The sequence below is a fragment of the Protomyctophum parallelum genome (genome assembly GCF_964188405.1).
Source record: "Protomyctophum parallelum genome assembly, chromosome: 1".
Lineage (NCBI taxonomy): Eukaryota > Metazoa > Chordata > Actinopteri > Myctophiformes > Myctophidae > Protomyctophum > Protomyctophum parallelum.
This window is the reverse complement of record NC_139697.1, coordinates 107,813,354-107,830,949: the sequence shown is the minus strand read 5'-3', so window position 1 is coordinate 107,830,949 and position 17,596 is coordinate 107,813,354. Positions and strand designations below refer to the sequence as shown.

Sequence of the window (17,596 nt, the reverse complement as noted above, 5' to 3'; positions counted from 1 at the left end):
AGAAACGTGACGTATTTTAACTTTGGCAATGGAACCAAATGAACCCGCTCGTTCAGACAAGACGGCTCGGTTCAATATATGTAACATAATTCCTGCTACTGTATCATTTATTATGAGCAGCAAAATCACTGTCTTTGCTAAAGTTTTTTCCACAACAACATCAGCATCAGCATCCGGGTGTGCAACGTTTGAAAGAGGACCGGACGGAAACACTTTAAACAGATCAGTTCCTACTCCAATGTCTGCTTCTGTCTGTCTGAGGAGGTTTACGGTACAACAGCGACGCCCTGTGGGTGCATGTGCTCATTACACCACCATGCATTAGGCTAGGGTCAATGTGGTTTCATGTTAAGCTCTCAATAGTTAGACTTGTTAAAAATCTGCATTACTAAATTTACCAGAAGTGACACACTTAGAGAATGAAGAAGAATTGATTTAATCACAGATCTGTTAAAGGGGCTCCACCATGAATTTAAAATCAAATGTATTATTAATGTTTCCCTTGAATACCTCATTATACTGAAGCCTAAACAACCTCAACAAATTCATTAAATTAAGTAACAACTCTTTGATCAACAAATACATATCAACACTTCAGCTTCAACTTCTTTTGTTTTTGCTATAGAGTATATTTGCTATATAGAGTATATTTGTACGTCTATAATTGTTATGATGAATTGGACATGGTGGGCCCTCTTGTAAACAAGTGTAATGCTTTATGGTGTCGTCCACAGTTATGTACTGTAAGTTTAAACTCTTCAATCAATCAACTTGATTTCCCCCAAAATTAATGTTTTTGTCCCGAGATATTTGTAATTAGTTACAAACTCTACTGGCTGGCCATCAATAACACTACTGAGGAGCAGGTACTGGACCTCGACGAAAATCAATAAACTACTACCTACTGTAACTGCCTACTGTACATACTGTACTGTAACTACCTACTGTACATGACTGTCTAGAAATGTCCCAAACCTTCCTACCTACATGACTGTCTAGAAATGTCCCAAACCTTCCTACCTACATGACTGTCTAGAAATGTCCCAAACCTTCCTACCTACATGACTGTCTAGAAATGTCCCAAACCTTCCTACCTACATGACTGTCTAGAAATGTCCCAAACCTTCCTACCTACATGACTGTCTAGAAATGTCCCAAACCTTCCTACCTCTATGACTGTCTAGAAATGTCCCAAACCTTCCTACCTCTGACTGTCTAGAAATGTCCCAAACCTTCCTACCTACATGACCTAAAAGGTGTGACAGACTGACGGCAATATATGGTGGCATGCCGTGTCACGGCGCGTGGCAGATTGACAGCCAAATATGGTGGCGTGACGGAAGGACGAATGACAGGTTTTGCAAGTCATCTGCGACATACGGTCGTTATGATGGAGAGAAGTGGTACTAGGAGACTTCTAGGACACTAAAAGGTTGAGAACCACTGTCTTCTGAACACTAAAAGGACAGTGGTCCTATAAGACCACTAACCCTGTCTTATAGAAACAATCCTATTGGATTTCAGACAGACACAGACACAGACACAGACACAGACACACACACACACACACACACACACACACACACACACACACACACACACACACACAGACTCACACACCACAATGGAAGAGAATACATTGTTTTATTCATTTGTTGTGAAACTACAAAACATATTTTTTGTTGTGCTGGTGAAATATTTACAGTACATCAGATCAGTGTCAGATCAAGTTCACAGCTTTCACAGAATCTAAAATAAAAGAAAAAGAAAGAAAGAAACATCCAAATCACGAAAGTGCAATAAATACATGTTATTTCTTTGTTTCATCGTCTCATGAGTTTCATCTATGCGTGCACGCACACGCACATGCACACACACACACACGGGTGCACACACACACACACGCACGGACGCACACCGCACACACACACACACACACACACACACACACACACACGGACACGGACACACGCACGGACACACACACGGACACACACACACAAACACACGCACACGCACGGACACACACACAGACCAGCTTGCCTTTATCCCCACTCACAATACAACAGAATAAGAAAAATCTAAATGAGAAAAAACTTCGATAAACAAAATGACAATTATAACAATTTTACAACCTACAATAATGAACTACCAGCATCAGTACATATGATTAAATGCTAACAATCTCACCTACAATCATTTCTCTGTTTTTGTCACAATATAAATTTATACACACATCAGCTGTTGTTACTTAAAACAACGTGTTGATTTTGCCTCATTCTGTCGTTTACAGGTGCAATTACCAAACATATTTGAATAAAACAATATGTCTGTTGTGTCTTTCAATAATATTCACACATCTCTCGTGTCTCGGAATGTTGCGTCTAAAAGGAGCTAAAAACGGACTGGCTACGTCAGATAAAACTAAATGAATACATGAAAACACTATACAGAGAGTGAGACTAACACTAACCTTAACCTTAACCCGGTTAGGCTTAGGCTAACCTTAACCCTAACATAGGTGGGTTCCAATCCAGTCTAAGGTTAGGCTAGCATTACCCTAACCCTAACCGTAGCCACGTTGAGATGGAAACAATACTAAATTAAACAAAGAAACGATTGTGTCTGTTTTTCTACTTCACATCTGTGTCGTAATGCCTTACGTATTCTTCATGACACCAGGGTTGAGGAGATGGTTAGTGTGGTTTCCTGTCTCTTCGCTAAACCCCGCCCCCAAAAGCCATTGTCCAATGTCAGTGTTATTTTACATGGCTGTGTTGTTGAACACACACACAGCTTAACGTCATGGCTGTGTTGTTGAACACACACAGCTTAACGTCATGGCTGTGTTGTTGAACACACACACAGCTTAACGTCATGGCTGTGTTGTTGAACACACACACAGCTTAACGTCATGGCTGTGTTGTTGAACACACACAGCTTAACGTCATGGCTGTGTTGTTGAACACACACACACAGCTTAACGTCATGGCTGTGTTGTTGAACACACACACAGCTTAACGTCATGGCTGTGTTGTTGAACACACACAGCTTAACGTCATGGCTGTGTTGTTGAACACACACACAGCTTAACGTCATGGCTGTGTTGTTGAACACACACACAGCTTAACGTCATGGCTGTGTTGTTGAACACACACACAGCTTAACGTCATGGCTGTGTTGTTGATGCTGGTTGGGGCATGCTGGTTTTAGGGGAGTCAGAGGGGTGGAGTCAGAGGGGTGGAGTCAGGCGTGGTCATAAGGCACGTTGGGGATGCTGGGTTTTGCTCGTGTGAAGAAAGCCATCTTCTCCCTGGATACAAAATAGACTTAATTACTGAATACTAAATATACTTTAACCTCATTAAGCTGGTTAACCCTGTAAGACCCAGTGTTGCTTTTCGGTAACATTTTTATTTTAATTAATTACTTAATTTTTTTTTTTTTTTCTGTTCTTTTTTCACCTAAACGTCATCATTGATGTTCATTGAAATGCCATTGGTCATGATATGTGCATAGAAATACCCCCCCCCCCCCACAGAGGCTGACATTCACACAAATTAAACATTTCTGGACTCAACAGTTTTGAACCCTAATAAAAGTAAAATATTTGTAATAAATGTTTTTTTGTTATTAGAATGTCTAGAACATGTTTTATTCATTATTGTGAAAGATATCCCCCAAATGTAAATTAATAATTTATTATATTATTATATAAATGTGCATAACATTTTCATCAAACTTTATTTTTTATTTTTTTTAACATAATTTCCTTTGCAAAGTCCTAGTAGTACAAAGTAGTAGTAAGGTTGAAATCACTTTTTTGCAAGTAAAAATATATCCGGGTCTTACAGGGTTAAGGTCGTTATTATTCATTAACCTCGTTAACCTCGTTAAGGTCGTTAACCTCATTATTCATTAACCTCGTTAAGGTCGTTAACCTCATTATTCATTAACCTCGTTAACCTCGTTATTCATTAACCTCGTTAACTTCGTTAACCTCATTATTCATTAAACTCGTTAACCTCGTTAAGGTCGTTAACCTCGTTAACCTCATTATTCATTAACCTCGTTAAGGTCGTTAACCTCATTATTCATTAACCTCGTTAACCTCGTTATTCATTAACCTCGTTAACTTCGTTAACCTCATTATTCATTAAACTCGTTAACCTCGTTAAGGTCGTTAACCTCGTTAAGGTCGTTAACCTCGTTAACCTCATTATTCATTAACCTCGTTAAGGTCGTTAACCTCATTATTCATTAACCTCGTTAAGGTCGTTAACCTCATTATTCATTAACCTCGTTAAGATCGTTACCTGAAGTTCTGAACCTCGGGGACTTCAGAGTTGCAGCTCTGTGCTCTCATCTTGTGGACGTCCTTCGCTGCTGCTCGCATCATCTTCTCTACACGCTGTTCCTGGATCAGCTCTTCACTGGTCTGGTGGACAGAACACACACACCACCATGTTAACTGACTGTTCCTAGATCAGCTCTTCACTGAACACACACACCACCATGTTAACTGACTGTCCCTGGATCAGCTCTTCACTGAACACACACACACCACCATGTTAACTGGCTGTCCCTGGATCAGCTCTTCACTGGTCTGGTGGATGATAATACACACAGTATTATATTACAGTATATATTAGTACCTGTTTATCTGTGTTCTGCAGCAGTAAACTGAACCTCTGGTCGTGTAGGACCCAGTCAGGCAGGCGGGTCAGGCCGTCCGTCCTGGCACTCTCCAGGCTCTCCTTCAGGTCCCTGAGAACATGCAGCTCTTGGTCCAAACGGGTCTGTTTGGTCCTGTAGACCTGAAGGTCCAACTCCAGATCCAGGCTGGTCCTCAGGAGACCGTCTAGAGCCCCGGGACCCCCGGAGGGACCCCCTGGGGACCCCCCTACCACTGAGCCTCCTCTGGATGGAGTCTGAGGAGACCATTTACAATGTAGGCATTTAGCAATGATTTACAGTAAGCAAGGACACCACATGGTGATACATCACATCTAGGATCATAAGCAAGCTAAGACCCTAACATCTGTCTAACAGTAGAATATCTACATAATGAAACTATGAGTCTAGGATCATAAGCTAAGACCCTAACATCTGTCTAACAGTAGAATATCTATATAATGAAACTATGAGTCTAGGATCATAAGCTAAGACCCTAACATCTGTCTAACAGTAGAATATCTATATAATGAAACTATGAGTCTAGGATCATAAGCTAAGACCCTAACATCTGTCTAACAGTAGAATATCTATATAATGAAACTATGAGTCTAGGATCATAAGCAAGCTAAGACCCTAACATCTGTCTAACAGTAGAATATCTATATAATGAAACTATGAGTCTAGGATCATAAGCTAAGACCCCAACATCTGTCTAACAGTAGCATATCTATATAATGAAACTATGAGTCTAGGATCATAAGCAAGCTAAGACCCTAACATCTGTCTAACAGTAGCATATCTATATAAATATAATGAAACTATATATATATATTATTATTTTTTGACAGGGACAACGCTCATTAATCAACATGTCAGTTTTCACATCAATGTAAATGGGCCAGAGTTAGCCAAAGCTAAATTTCATCTGTAGTCCCTGGGCAGGCTCTTAAAAAGTAAATGATAAAAGAAAGACAGAGTGTAGGGCGCCTGCACACAACACCATGCGTTGATGCCGTGTGTGCATATGTGCAAGCACCCAACACTACGTCCATACAAAACACAGTACAACAGATAAAAGAAAGACAAAGTGTGGGGCGCCTGCACTCAACACCATCTATGAGTCTAGGATCATAAGCAAGCTAAGACCCCAACATCTGTCTAACAGTAGCATATCTATATAATGAAACTATGAGTCTAGGATCATAAGCTAAGACCCTAACATCTGTCTAACAGTAGCATATCTATATAATGAAACTATGAGTCTACAAGTCTACATAAAATGATATATTTACAATTTAGGCATTTATCAGACGCTCTAAATCCAGAGCGACTTACATTAAGCAAGAACAAAAAACATGGCGATACATCACACACACACACACACACACACACACACACACACACACACACACACACACACACACACACACACACACACACACATAAGAAAATGAATCATGAATCATACATAGGCTAAGAACGTAACAGTGGAATATCTAGAAAATGAAACTATGCATATTAACTAACATATTAACACTAACCTGCCCCGCAAAACAATATATTAATCAACAAATGTCATGTTCTCATTTTAGTTTTTAGTGTGTAGGCTGACAGACAGACAGACAGACAGACAGACAGACAGACAGACAGACAGACAGACAGACAGACAGACAGACAGACAGACAGACAGTACCTTCTTCAGTCTCACACTGCGTCTCTCCGAGGCGTTCCTGACGAATGGAGACTTCTTTGACAGAGTGGAGCTGTCACTGTCACTGCGATTTATCTGTTAAAATATTAATAACAGTACATATAATATATATATTACTGCTGGGCCGTTATCTGCGTTAACGTGCTGCGTTAACGCGAGACTCACGATAAAGATAAATATCGCCATTAATCTATTCTCAAAGTTGGGTCTGTCCGTAACCGCCCATGGGCCGTTATTTGCAAACTTAGTCAGCCTCAATTATATTATATATCCCATTCTGACCGGGCACCCATTTTGGTGTCAGCATCATGTTATGCTTTAGCTATTTAAAAATAGCAGATCTACAAGCTCATATCGCGCCACCGAGTGGCGCGATACGAGCTTGTAGGTCTGCTATTTTTGAAAAATTGAAGAGCGACTGACATTTTTAGAATCTGATCTCAGGTCAGAATGGGTTCATCAGACCAGTGTGTGTCCGGCGGAAACCTCGTATGAATCTGATCCCAGGTCAGAATGGGATATACAGCGTTTTGAGTTTGCAGACCTCCTATCTTCTGCGCGGCACTCACCGTGGCCTCACCACGGCGCGGAGATTTAAGATCTGCAAGCTCACAACACGCTGTGGACGCAACACTGGAGCTTGTAGATACACAACAACATGACAAACATTTCACAGAATATATAACACTTTGAATTAAAACAATCATTGTGCATAGACCGAGTATGGGTTAGGGTTAGGGTTAGGGTTAGGGTTAGGGCTAACCCTAACCCTAACCCATAGACCGAGTATGGCACGAATGAAACTATAGCTTTATGTCGGGGATGTGGAGGACGGGATGTGTGTACAGTAGGCTACAGTACTTACAGTACAGACGTAGGGTCTAGACGGCGTGTTATAGTGTACAGTACAGTAGGGTACAGTAGGGTACAGTACAGTACAGTACAGTAGGGTACAATACTTACAGTACAGACGTAGGGTCCAGACGGCGTGTTATAGTGTACAGTACAGTAGGGTACAGTAGTGTACAGTACAGTAGGGTACAGTACAGTACAGTAGGGTACAGTACAGTAGGGTACAGTACAGTACAGTAGGGTACAATACTTACGGTACAGACGTAGGGTCCCGACGGTCCCGACGGTCCAGGACTGAAGGTTTTAGAACGATGGATGATGGTTGACCTCTGAACTCTGACATCTGACCTTTGACCTCTGATGAACTGAAGAGGTCTGTCTTTAGGTCTGACCACGCCCCCTGCCCCGCCCATACTGGTCTGCTTGTTCACCTGTCAATCACACAAGAACACACACACACACACACACACACACACACACACACACACACACGCAATATTCAAATGCCTCTTCATTTTTTCACAGAAGTTTTCAGCACCGTACGGCAGCATGTAGCCAACATAGAATGTTACACCATGAGGGTCTAGAGATCTATTGTAAGGTAGATTTATATAGGATGTTACACCATGAGGGTCTAGAGATCTATTGTAAGGTAGATTTATATAGGATGTTACACCATGAGGGTCTAGAGATCTATTGTAAGGTATATTTATATAGGATGTTACACCATGAGGGTCTAGAGATCTATTGTAAAGGTATATATATAAATGTAAAGGATGTTGTTAAGATTGAATCCTTTGTTCGTGATTCATTTGTTTGAGAAAACCTTTGAGACTGGATGAAGTTTACATTGAGTCCACTAGGGGGAACAGTTGTCCCACTTTCTGTTGTATGTACACACCAGGGGGGCAGTCAGACAGATATTTAACCAGGGGGGCAGTCAGACAGATATTTAACCAGGGGGGCAGTCAGACAGATATTTAACCAGGGGGGCAGTCAGACAGATATTTAACCAGGGGGGCAGTCAGACAGATATTTAACCAGGGGGGCAGTCAGACAGATATTTAACCAGGGGGGCAGTCAGACAGATATTTAACCAGGGGGGCAGTCAGACAGATATTTAACCAGGGGGGCAGTCAGACAGATATTTAACCAGGGGGGCAGTCAGACAGATATTTAACCAGGGGGTCAGTCAGACAGATATTTAACCAGGGGGGCAGTCAGACAGATATTTAACCAGGGGGGCAGTCAGACAGATATTTAACCAGGGGGCAGTCAGACAGATATTTAACCAGGGGGGCAGTCAGACAGATATTTAACCAGGGGGGCAGTCAGACAGATATTTAACCAGGGGGGCAGTCAGACAGATATTTAACCAGGGGGGCAGTCAGACAGATATTTAACCAGGGGGGGCAGTCAGACAGATATTTTGTGAAGCCACTAAGGAAATCGGGATTTCCTGAAAGTTATGTTGTGGTGCTGTCATTGGGCCCAAAAAACCCCATAGCCCCATAGTATTTGGGCCCAACTTCACCTAGACTGTATTACCTTAATAAACATGGTCATGAATACTTTCTGCTTCCAGTCACTAGTTTAAAGTCTCATTTCTAATGTCATAATATTCTTTTTGGAAAATTATGGTCCCATTTATTAAAAAAATGACCATAAAGTTGCGTATGTTCTGAGGGGCGTGGCTACCGTTACAGTCTATGATCGGGATTCCCCACCCACTCGAGTCAAAATAAAAACCAACGGAGAAGAAGGGGGGAAGTCCCGCCTCGTTGTCTGGGCCAGCCAATGGCCAGCTGGGCCCAAACGGATCTAAAAAGATGGCGATTTACAATTCAAGGACTGACAGGCTTCATTTTACGTTCATGTTAGACCCGGGGAACACTTTGTCCATATTTTTTACAGTCTATGATACACACACACAGGGACCCCCCCCCCCATCTGTTATGTAGTCATTAACCAGGGACCCCCCCCCCCATCTGTTATGCATTTATTTTGGGACCTCCAGAAGCAAATATTTTAGTTTAAAATGTTCGCTCAAAGATTAGCACAGATCTACAGGATGTTTTAAACATAGCAGATCTGCAATTATCTTGTTTGTATATATCTGATATTGACGCCCTGGAACCCCCTCAGGGACCCCTGGGGGTCCCCGGACCCCACTTTGAGAACCACTGGTAATAATAATAATAATACTTTTATGACACTGACCCTCTCTGTCATCAAGGCTACCATAGGAGGTGTGGCTTTAAGCCCCTCCTCTGCCTCCCATTGGCTGCCATCGGGGAAGAACTCCTCCTCTTCATCCAGAGGCTCCTCCCCTTCCTGTACAAGACACGCCCCTCCTTCCTCCTCAAACATGTCCGCCTCCAGTGGTTCCCCATGCCTGAGAGAGACAGACAGACAGACAGACAGACAGACTTCATTAAAATATATATTTTAACGTGATTTCGTGCTTAATTATTACATATGAATTGATTAAAGTTTATTTGAATACAATGAAGGTAGAAAATAGCAATACATTTAGTTAATATTCATACTTAAACCAATCTATGTGATTTTACACCAGTTAAATAAAAATAAAGGCTTAGGGTGGGTTAGGGTAGAGTAGAAGCGGTGGACATATGATATTATATGATATGATATGATATGATATAGTACTTTATTGTCAGTTCACACTGAAATTTGTCTTGCGACACAGCAGCCAAGTATGCAGAAACACATACAAAACACAAATAACAAGACAATTTACATACATAGAGACATGAGCAACCACCCCAGGCTAGGGTTACCTTATCACATAGATTGGTATCACACAGGGTTGGGGTTAAGGGTTAAGGGTTAGGGTTAACCCTAACCCTATGGGGTCAAATGTTACCTTATCACACATAGATTGTCCTGGTAGGGGTCCTATGGGGTCAGAGGTCAAAGCATCTATGTGATAAGGTTATATATATCTAGACGCAGCTGCGCGACATGAGACTGATTAATTAGAGCGACAGAGAGAGAGGAGTGTATGTGTGTGTGTGTGTGTGTGTGTGTGTGTGTGTGTGTGTGTGTGTGTGTGTGTGTGTGTGTGTGTGCGCACGTGTCAAGTTAACAAAAGGTGCAGACGATCAGAAATCAGCAGAGAGTGATCAACGTTTGCGCTGCTCTATGCTGCTCTATGCTGCTCTATGCTGCTCTATGCTGCTCTATGCTGCTCTATGCTGCTCTATGCTGCTCTATGCTGCTCTATGTCGAACTGAAGTGGACTCAATCCAATCAGACTTTTTTTTCTCCCTGGAAATAAAAGCGTCTGGGTTTCCGAGGCTAGGGTTACCCTGAGTGGAATAGTAAAGAGTGGCGACATGCTTTGATCTCGCCACAAAGCGGGTTACCTATGGGCTATAGTTCCACACATTGGAACTATCCCATTGAGACAAAGCGGGGTGCTATGGGCTATAGTTTCACACATTGGAACTATCCCATTGAGACAAAGCGGGGTGCTATGGGCTATAGTTCCACACATTGGAACTATCCCATTGAGACAAAGCGGGGTGCTATGGGCTATAGTTCCACAGATTGGAACTATCCCATTGAGACAAAGCGGGGTGCTATGGGCTATAGTTCCACACATTGGAACTATCCCATTGAGACAAAGCGGGGTGCTATGGGCTATAGTTCCACACATTGGAACTATCCCATTGACAAAGCGGGGTGCTATGGGCTATAGTTCCACACATTGGAACTATCCCATTGAGACAAAGCGGGGTGCTATGGGCTATAGTTCCACACATTGGAACTATCCCATTGAGACAAAGCGGTAGCCTATGGGCTATAGTTCCAAACATTGGAACTATCCCATTGAGACAAAGCGGGGTGCTATGGGCTATAGTTCCACACATTGGAACTATCCCATTGAGACAAAGCGGGGTGCTATGGGCTATAGTTCCACACATTGGAACTATCCCATTGAGACAAAGCGGGGTGCTATGGGCTATAGTTCCACACATTGGAACTATCCCATTGAGACAAAGCGGGGTGCTATGGGCTATAGTTCCACACATTGGAACTATCCCATTGAGACAAAGCGGGGTGCTATGGGCTATAGTTCCATACATTGGAACTATCCCATTGAGACAAAGCGGGGTGCTATGGGCTATAGTTCCACACATTGGAACTATCCCATTGAGACAAAGCGGGGTGCTATGGGCTATAGTTCCATACATTGGAACTATCCCATTGAGACAAAGCGGGGTGCTATGGGCTATAGTTCCACACATTGGAACTATCCCATTGAGACAAAGCGGGGTGCTATGGGCTATAGTTCCACACATTGGAACTATCCCATTGAGACAAAGCGGGGTGCTATGGGCTATAGTGTTAGAGATGTTCAGGCATGTTCAAAACCATTCAGAGCAGTTATTCTTCACAAAGCTTCTAGATTTGCCATTTTATTTATTTATTTATCTATTCATTCATTCATTTAGAGAGAGAGAGAGAGAGAGAGAGAGAGAGAGAGAGAGAGAGAGAGAGAGAGAGAGAGAGAGAGAGAGAGAGAGAGAGGGGGGGGGGGTATCCGAAATGTAAGCACCGTCATTGTTTGACTGAACCTGTCAGGTGGGATTCCTGTGTGTGTCTGTGTGTGTCTGTGTGTGTGTGTGTGTGTGTGTGTGTGTGTGTGTGTGCGTGTGTGTGTGTGTGTGTCATAGGATCCCGCTCCGCCCCCGCCCCCCAAAAGAAAAAAAACCTCACCATTCATCTTCCTTATTCGCTCGCTCGAGACTTCCTGCTTGTCTCTCATTGGTGGAAACACAAGTCTGGAATGAAAACACACACACACACACACACACACACACACACACACACGTCGTCTTAAAAAACATTTATCTACATCATTTTTTATTTTCTTAACAACCCTGGGGTTATGGAGTAATGATCTAGTCTGGCCTGTCAGACTATTATCACCAGTAATGATCTAGTCTGGCATGTCAGACTATTATCACCAGTAATGATCTAGCCTGGCGTGTCAGACTATTATCACCAGTAATGATCTAGATGTCAGACTATTATCACCAGTAATGATCTAGTCTGGTGTCAGACTATTATCACCAGTAATGATCTAGATGTCAGACTATTATCACCAGTAATGATCTAGATGTCAGACTATTATCACCAGTAATGATCTAGTCTGGTGTCAGACTATTATCACCAGTAATGATCTAGTCTGGTGTCAGACTATTATCACCAGTAATGATCTAGTCTGGCATGTCAGACTATTATCACCAGGGTGTAGAGACCCGGTGACGATTGGCTGTCACAATCACCCTATGTTCCACCTCCGGCCAATGGGAGGCGAGCTGCCTGCGTCATGTGACTTACCTCGTCCGTCTGTCTGCTGACTGGCAGGGGGGCGGGGCTTAGCAGGGGGGCGTGGCTTAGCAGGTTGTACCACTTAGAACATCCCTCTTCTGAGCTGGAGACATCTGATAGGCTGATCTGGGCTCCTGCCTGGAGAGGAGAGGAGAGGTTACATATGGTTTAATGGAGTTAGAGAGAGGGGAGGAGAGAGGAGAGGTTACATAGGGTTTAATGGAGTTAGAGAGAGGAGAGAGGAGAGGTTACATAGGGTTTAATGGAGTTAGAGAGAGGAGAGAGGAGAGGTTACATAGGGTTTAATGGAGTTAGAGAGAGGAGAGGAGAGGAGAGGAGAGGAGAGGAGAGGAGAGGAGAGGAGAGGAGAGGAGAGGAGAGGAGAGGAGAGGAGAGGAGAGGAGAGGAGAGGTTACATAGGGTTTAATGGAGTTAGAGAGAGGAGAGAGGAGAGGTTACATAGGGTTTAATGGAGTTAGAGAGAGGAGAGGAGAGAGGAGAGGTTACATAGGGTTTAATGGAGTTAGAGAGAGGAGAGGAGAGGTTACATAGGGTTTAATGGAGTTAGAGAGAGGGGAGGAGGGAGGATAGGTTACATAGGGTTTAATGGAGTTAGAGAGAGGGGAGGAGAGAGGAGAGGTTACATAGGGTTTAATGGAGTTAGAGAGAGGGGAGGAGAGAGGAGAGGAGAGGAGAGGTTACATAGGGTTTAATGGAGTTAGAGAGAGGGGAGGAGAGAGGAGAGGAGAGGAGAGGTTACATAGGGTTTAATGGAGTTAGAGAGTGGGGAGGAGGGAGGAGAGGTTACATAGGGTTTAATGGAGTTAGAGAGAGGAGAGGAGAGGTTACATAGGGTTTAATGGAGTTAGAGAGAGGAGAGGAGAGGAGAGGAGAGGAGAGGAGAGGAGAGGAGAGGAGAGGAGAGGAGAGGAGAGGAGAGGAGAGGAGAGGAGAGGAGAGGAGAGGAGGTGATTCTATTACTTACTAGTAGTCTATTAACTAATGTTAACTCCATAGACTCATACACAGCACCTGGGGGTCTATTACAGTGATGTAATCGTAAAGTCCATAGACTCAAACTCCACCTTAAATGAATTCTGTGCCAAAGGAAGGGTTATGAAAGGGGAGGGGTTTACCAGGCAATCTTCTGATTGGCCAGTGTGTCGACACACGTCCACCCTCAGGGTTTTCTGCCGCAGTGCATTGTGGGATATCTGCACGGCGAACACCTCGTTCACCTCCAGGGCGGTGCCTCGGGCGAGCGAGCCGCGGCTTCTGAACAGACAGCGTTCTGTTGAGCAAGGCAGCACCGCCATGCGCACGTACCTAAGATAAGATAAGATACATGTTATTTATAACGTACCTAAGATAAGATAACAATAACAATAACAATACATTTTATTTATATGGCGCCTTTCAGGTCACTCAAGGTCGCCTAACAAAACAGAAAAGAAATACAATACAATAAGGCAAGTTTAAAATACACACAAAGGCCTGCAGCAGACTTCTACTCAAGGTGGGAGTAGGCTTGTCTGAATAGGTGAGTTTTGAGGTGGGATTTGAAGGTGGGGAGTGAGTCCATGTTTCGGATGTCGGGGGGAAGGCTGTTCCAGAGGCGAGGGGCAGAGCGGCTGAAAGCTCTACCCCCCATGGTGGACAGACGAGCTGGGGGAACAGTGAGGTTGGTGGAGGAGGCAGACCTGAGTGACCGGGTGGGAGTGTTGATATGGATGAGATCAGACAGGTATGGGGGGGAGAGGTTATGGATGGCATTGAATGTGTTGAGGAGGATCTTGTAATCTATGCGGTATTTGATGGGTAGCCAGTGGAGTTGGTGAAGAATGGGGGTGATGTGGGAGATGGCAGGGGTTTTGGTGATGATGCGGGCTGCAGCGTTCTGGACCAGTTGGATTTTATGGAGGAGTTTGTGGGGGAGACCGAAGAGAAGGGAGTTACAGTAATCGAGGCGGGAGATAACCAGAGAAAGGACTCGGATGGCAGTGTTGTTGGGGGTGAGTGAAGGGCGGAGGCAGTTGATGTTGCGGAGGTGAAAGTAGGCTGACCGGATGGTGAAGAAGATAAGATAAGATTATTTATAACGTACCTAAGATAATATAAGATAAGGTACATGTTATTTATAACGTACCTAAGATAAGATAAGATAAGGTACATGTTATTTATAACGTACCTAAGATAAGATAAGGTACAGGTTATTACTTATTTATAACGTACCTAAGATAAGATAAGATTATTTATAACGTACCTAAGATAAGATAAGATACATGTTATTACTTATTTATAACGTACCTAAGATAATATAAGATACGGTACATGTTATTTATATAACATATATGTTGTTAGCAAAGACATCGCATGCACAGCTAAACCAATCTGGTAACACTCTTGAATGTTTATACATTGCTGCACTAGATGGCACATACTTTAGAACTGCATCAGACACTAGGTCAACAATCCGGTCGTGGCGAACAATATACACATGTTTGTATGAACTACAATATACACATGTTTGTATGAACTACAATATACACATGTTTGTATGAACTACAATATACACATGTTTGTATGAACTACAATATACACCTGTTTGTATGAACTACAATATACACCTGTTTGTATGAACTACAATATACACCTGTTTGTATGAACTACAATATACACATGTTTGTATGAACTACAATATACACCTGTTTGTATGAACTACAATATACACATGTTTGTATGAACTACAATATACACCTGTTTGTATGAACTACAACATACACATGTTTGTATGAACTACAATATACACATGTTTGTATGAACTACATCCATTTGTTATGTGTGCGATGGATTCTAGGTGTTGTTCAGAATCATGATGGTTAATTTATGGTAAATGGTGCTCCTTGTTGTGCTGTCCCTCTCCAAAATCCCTTGTGCACATTCATTTGGTGATGGGCCTGCAGCCAATCAGCCAATCAGCCAATCATCAACACGCAACACACACACACACGCACACGCACACGCACACGCACACACACACACACACACACACACAAGCACGATCGCACAATTTGAGAAAAAGGTTAGTTCTCTCTCTCTCTCTCTCTCTCTCTGCGCTGTGTTGCGCTGCCCTCGACAGAACCGAAAGTGCTATACTTCTCCAGTACAGCAGTGCAGAACCGAGAGAGTGACACATTCTTTTGGAACACACACACACACACACACACACACACACACACACACACACACACACACACACACACACACACACACACACACATCCTTACAGTGTGTGGTCCTCCGCCAGCCAGAGGGCGCTACAGTGCTGTAGTTGTGTGATGTGGACGCTGAATCGCTGCTCCTTGCTCTGGTAGCGCAGACCCAGGTGCATTCTGGGAGAACTGTCGTCATAGCAACCCTGCAACGCATCTGCAACGAGGCCCGGCCTGCACCGTGCACGCATACACGCACGCACATGAGTACACGCGCGTGCGCACGCACATGAGTACACACACACACAGATCAATTTGTTAGTGGACATTTGACACATTGCTAGTGTCGCAGTCCCTCCCCCTACCAGGACCCAGTCCCTCCCCCTACCAGGGCCCAGTCCCTCCCCCTACCAGGGCCCAGTCCCTCCCCCTACCAGGGCCCAGTCCCCCCCCTACCAGGGCCCAGTCCCTCCCCCTACCAGGGCCCAGTCCCCCCCCTACCAGGGCCCAGTCCCTCCCCCTACCAGGCCCCAGTCCCTCCCCCTACCAGGGCCCAGTCCCCCCCCTACCAGGGCCCAGTCCCTCCCCCTACCAGCCCTCTAACAGGGCCCAGTCCCCCCCCCTACCAGGGCCCAGTCCCCCCCCTACCAGGGCCCAGTCCCTCCCCCTACCAGGGCCCAGTCCCCCCCCTACCAGGGCCCAGTCCCTCCCCCTACCAGGGCCCAGTCCCCCCCCTACCAGGGCCCAGTCCCTCCCCCTACCAGGCCCCAGTCCCTCCCCCTACCAGGGCCCAGTCCCCCCCCTACCAGGGCCCAGTCCCTCCCCCTACCAGCCCTCTAACAGGGCCCAGTCCCCCCCCCTACCAGGGCCCAGTCCCCCCCCTACCAGGGCCCAGTCCCTCCCCCTACCAGGGCCCAGTCCCTCCCCCTACCAGGGCCCAGCCCCTCCCTCTACCAGGGCCCAGTCCCTCCCCCTACCAGGGCCCAGTCCCTCCCCCTACCAGGGCCCAGTCCCTCCCCCTACCAGGGCCCAGTCCCTCCCTCAAGATGACGTGAATGTTCCCTTCATTGTCATTGTCATTTAATGTTTGTGTTGTGGACAAATTTAGGTCATATTTGGCGGACCTAATTTCTCCTTTCATTGTCAATTATATATCTCTTTAATTGGATTAATGCTTCTTGATTATTAAATTAATTAAAAATAAGAAAAGCCCCACCCACCTGCGTTCCATTGGCTCGTACACACCGCTGTCGCCGGCCACCGATTCGTCAGACACGGCCGAAGACACGCCCGTCTTCTTAGGCTCCGCCCCCTGGGGGGAGGAGTCTGGAAAGAGGAGGAGCAAGGTCAAGGTCAACTTTATCATCCACAAGGGAAATTTGTCTTGGGCTTATCGAGGACCCGGAATCAATAAGCTTTGGGCTTATCGAGGACCCGGTATCAATAAGCTTTGGGCTTATCCAGTACCCGGTATCAATAAGCTTTGGGCTTATCGAGGACCCGGAATCAATAAGCTTTGGGCTCATCCAGTACCCGGTATCGATAAGCTTTGGGCTTATCCAGTACCCGGTATCAATAAGCTTTGGGCTTATCCAGTACCCGGTATCGATAAGCTTTGGGCTTATCCAGTACCCGGTATCGATAAGCTTTGGGCTTATCCAGTACCCGGTATCGATAAGCTTTGGGCTTATCCAGTACCCGGTATCGATAAGCTTTGGGCTTATCCAGTACCCGGTATCGATAAGCTTTGGGCTTATCCAGTACCCGGTATCGATAAGCT

The 17,596-nt window shown here is 44.6% G+C and overlaps 1 protein-coding gene across 1 annotated transcript in view; it reads right to left on the bottom strand.

Annotated features, from left to right (window-relative positions):
* Window positions 1-3,013: 3,013 nt before the first annotated feature.
* wwc1 (WW and C2 domain containing 1) overlaps window positions 3,014-17,596 on the bottom strand; it is a 38,501-nt gene continuing 23,918 nt past the window's right edge. The window contains exons 16-26 of the mRNA XM_083772538.1: window positions 17,037-17,142; window positions 15,892-16,050; window positions 13,741-13,930; window positions 12,614-12,742; window positions 11,987-12,051; window positions 9,461-9,635; window positions 7,495-7,671; window positions 6,371-6,463; window positions 4,656-4,931; window positions 4,317-4,438; window positions 3,014-3,313 (exon numbers count right to left, since the gene is read on the bottom strand). Of these exons, the coding sequence (XP_083628664.1) occupies window positions 3,247-3,313; window positions 4,317-4,438; window positions 4,656-4,931; window positions 6,371-6,463; window positions 7,495-7,671; window positions 9,461-9,635; window positions 11,987-12,051; window positions 12,614-12,742; window positions 13,741-13,930; window positions 15,892-16,050; window positions 17,037-17,142 (1,559 nt within the window). The 3' untranslated portion in view covers window positions 3,014-3,246. The remainder of the gene's footprint in view (window positions 3,314-4,316; window positions 4,439-4,655; window positions 4,932-6,370; window positions 6,464-7,494; window positions 7,672-9,460; window positions 9,636-11,986; window positions 12,052-12,613; window positions 12,743-13,740; window positions 13,931-15,891; window positions 16,051-17,036; window positions 17,143-17,596) is intronic.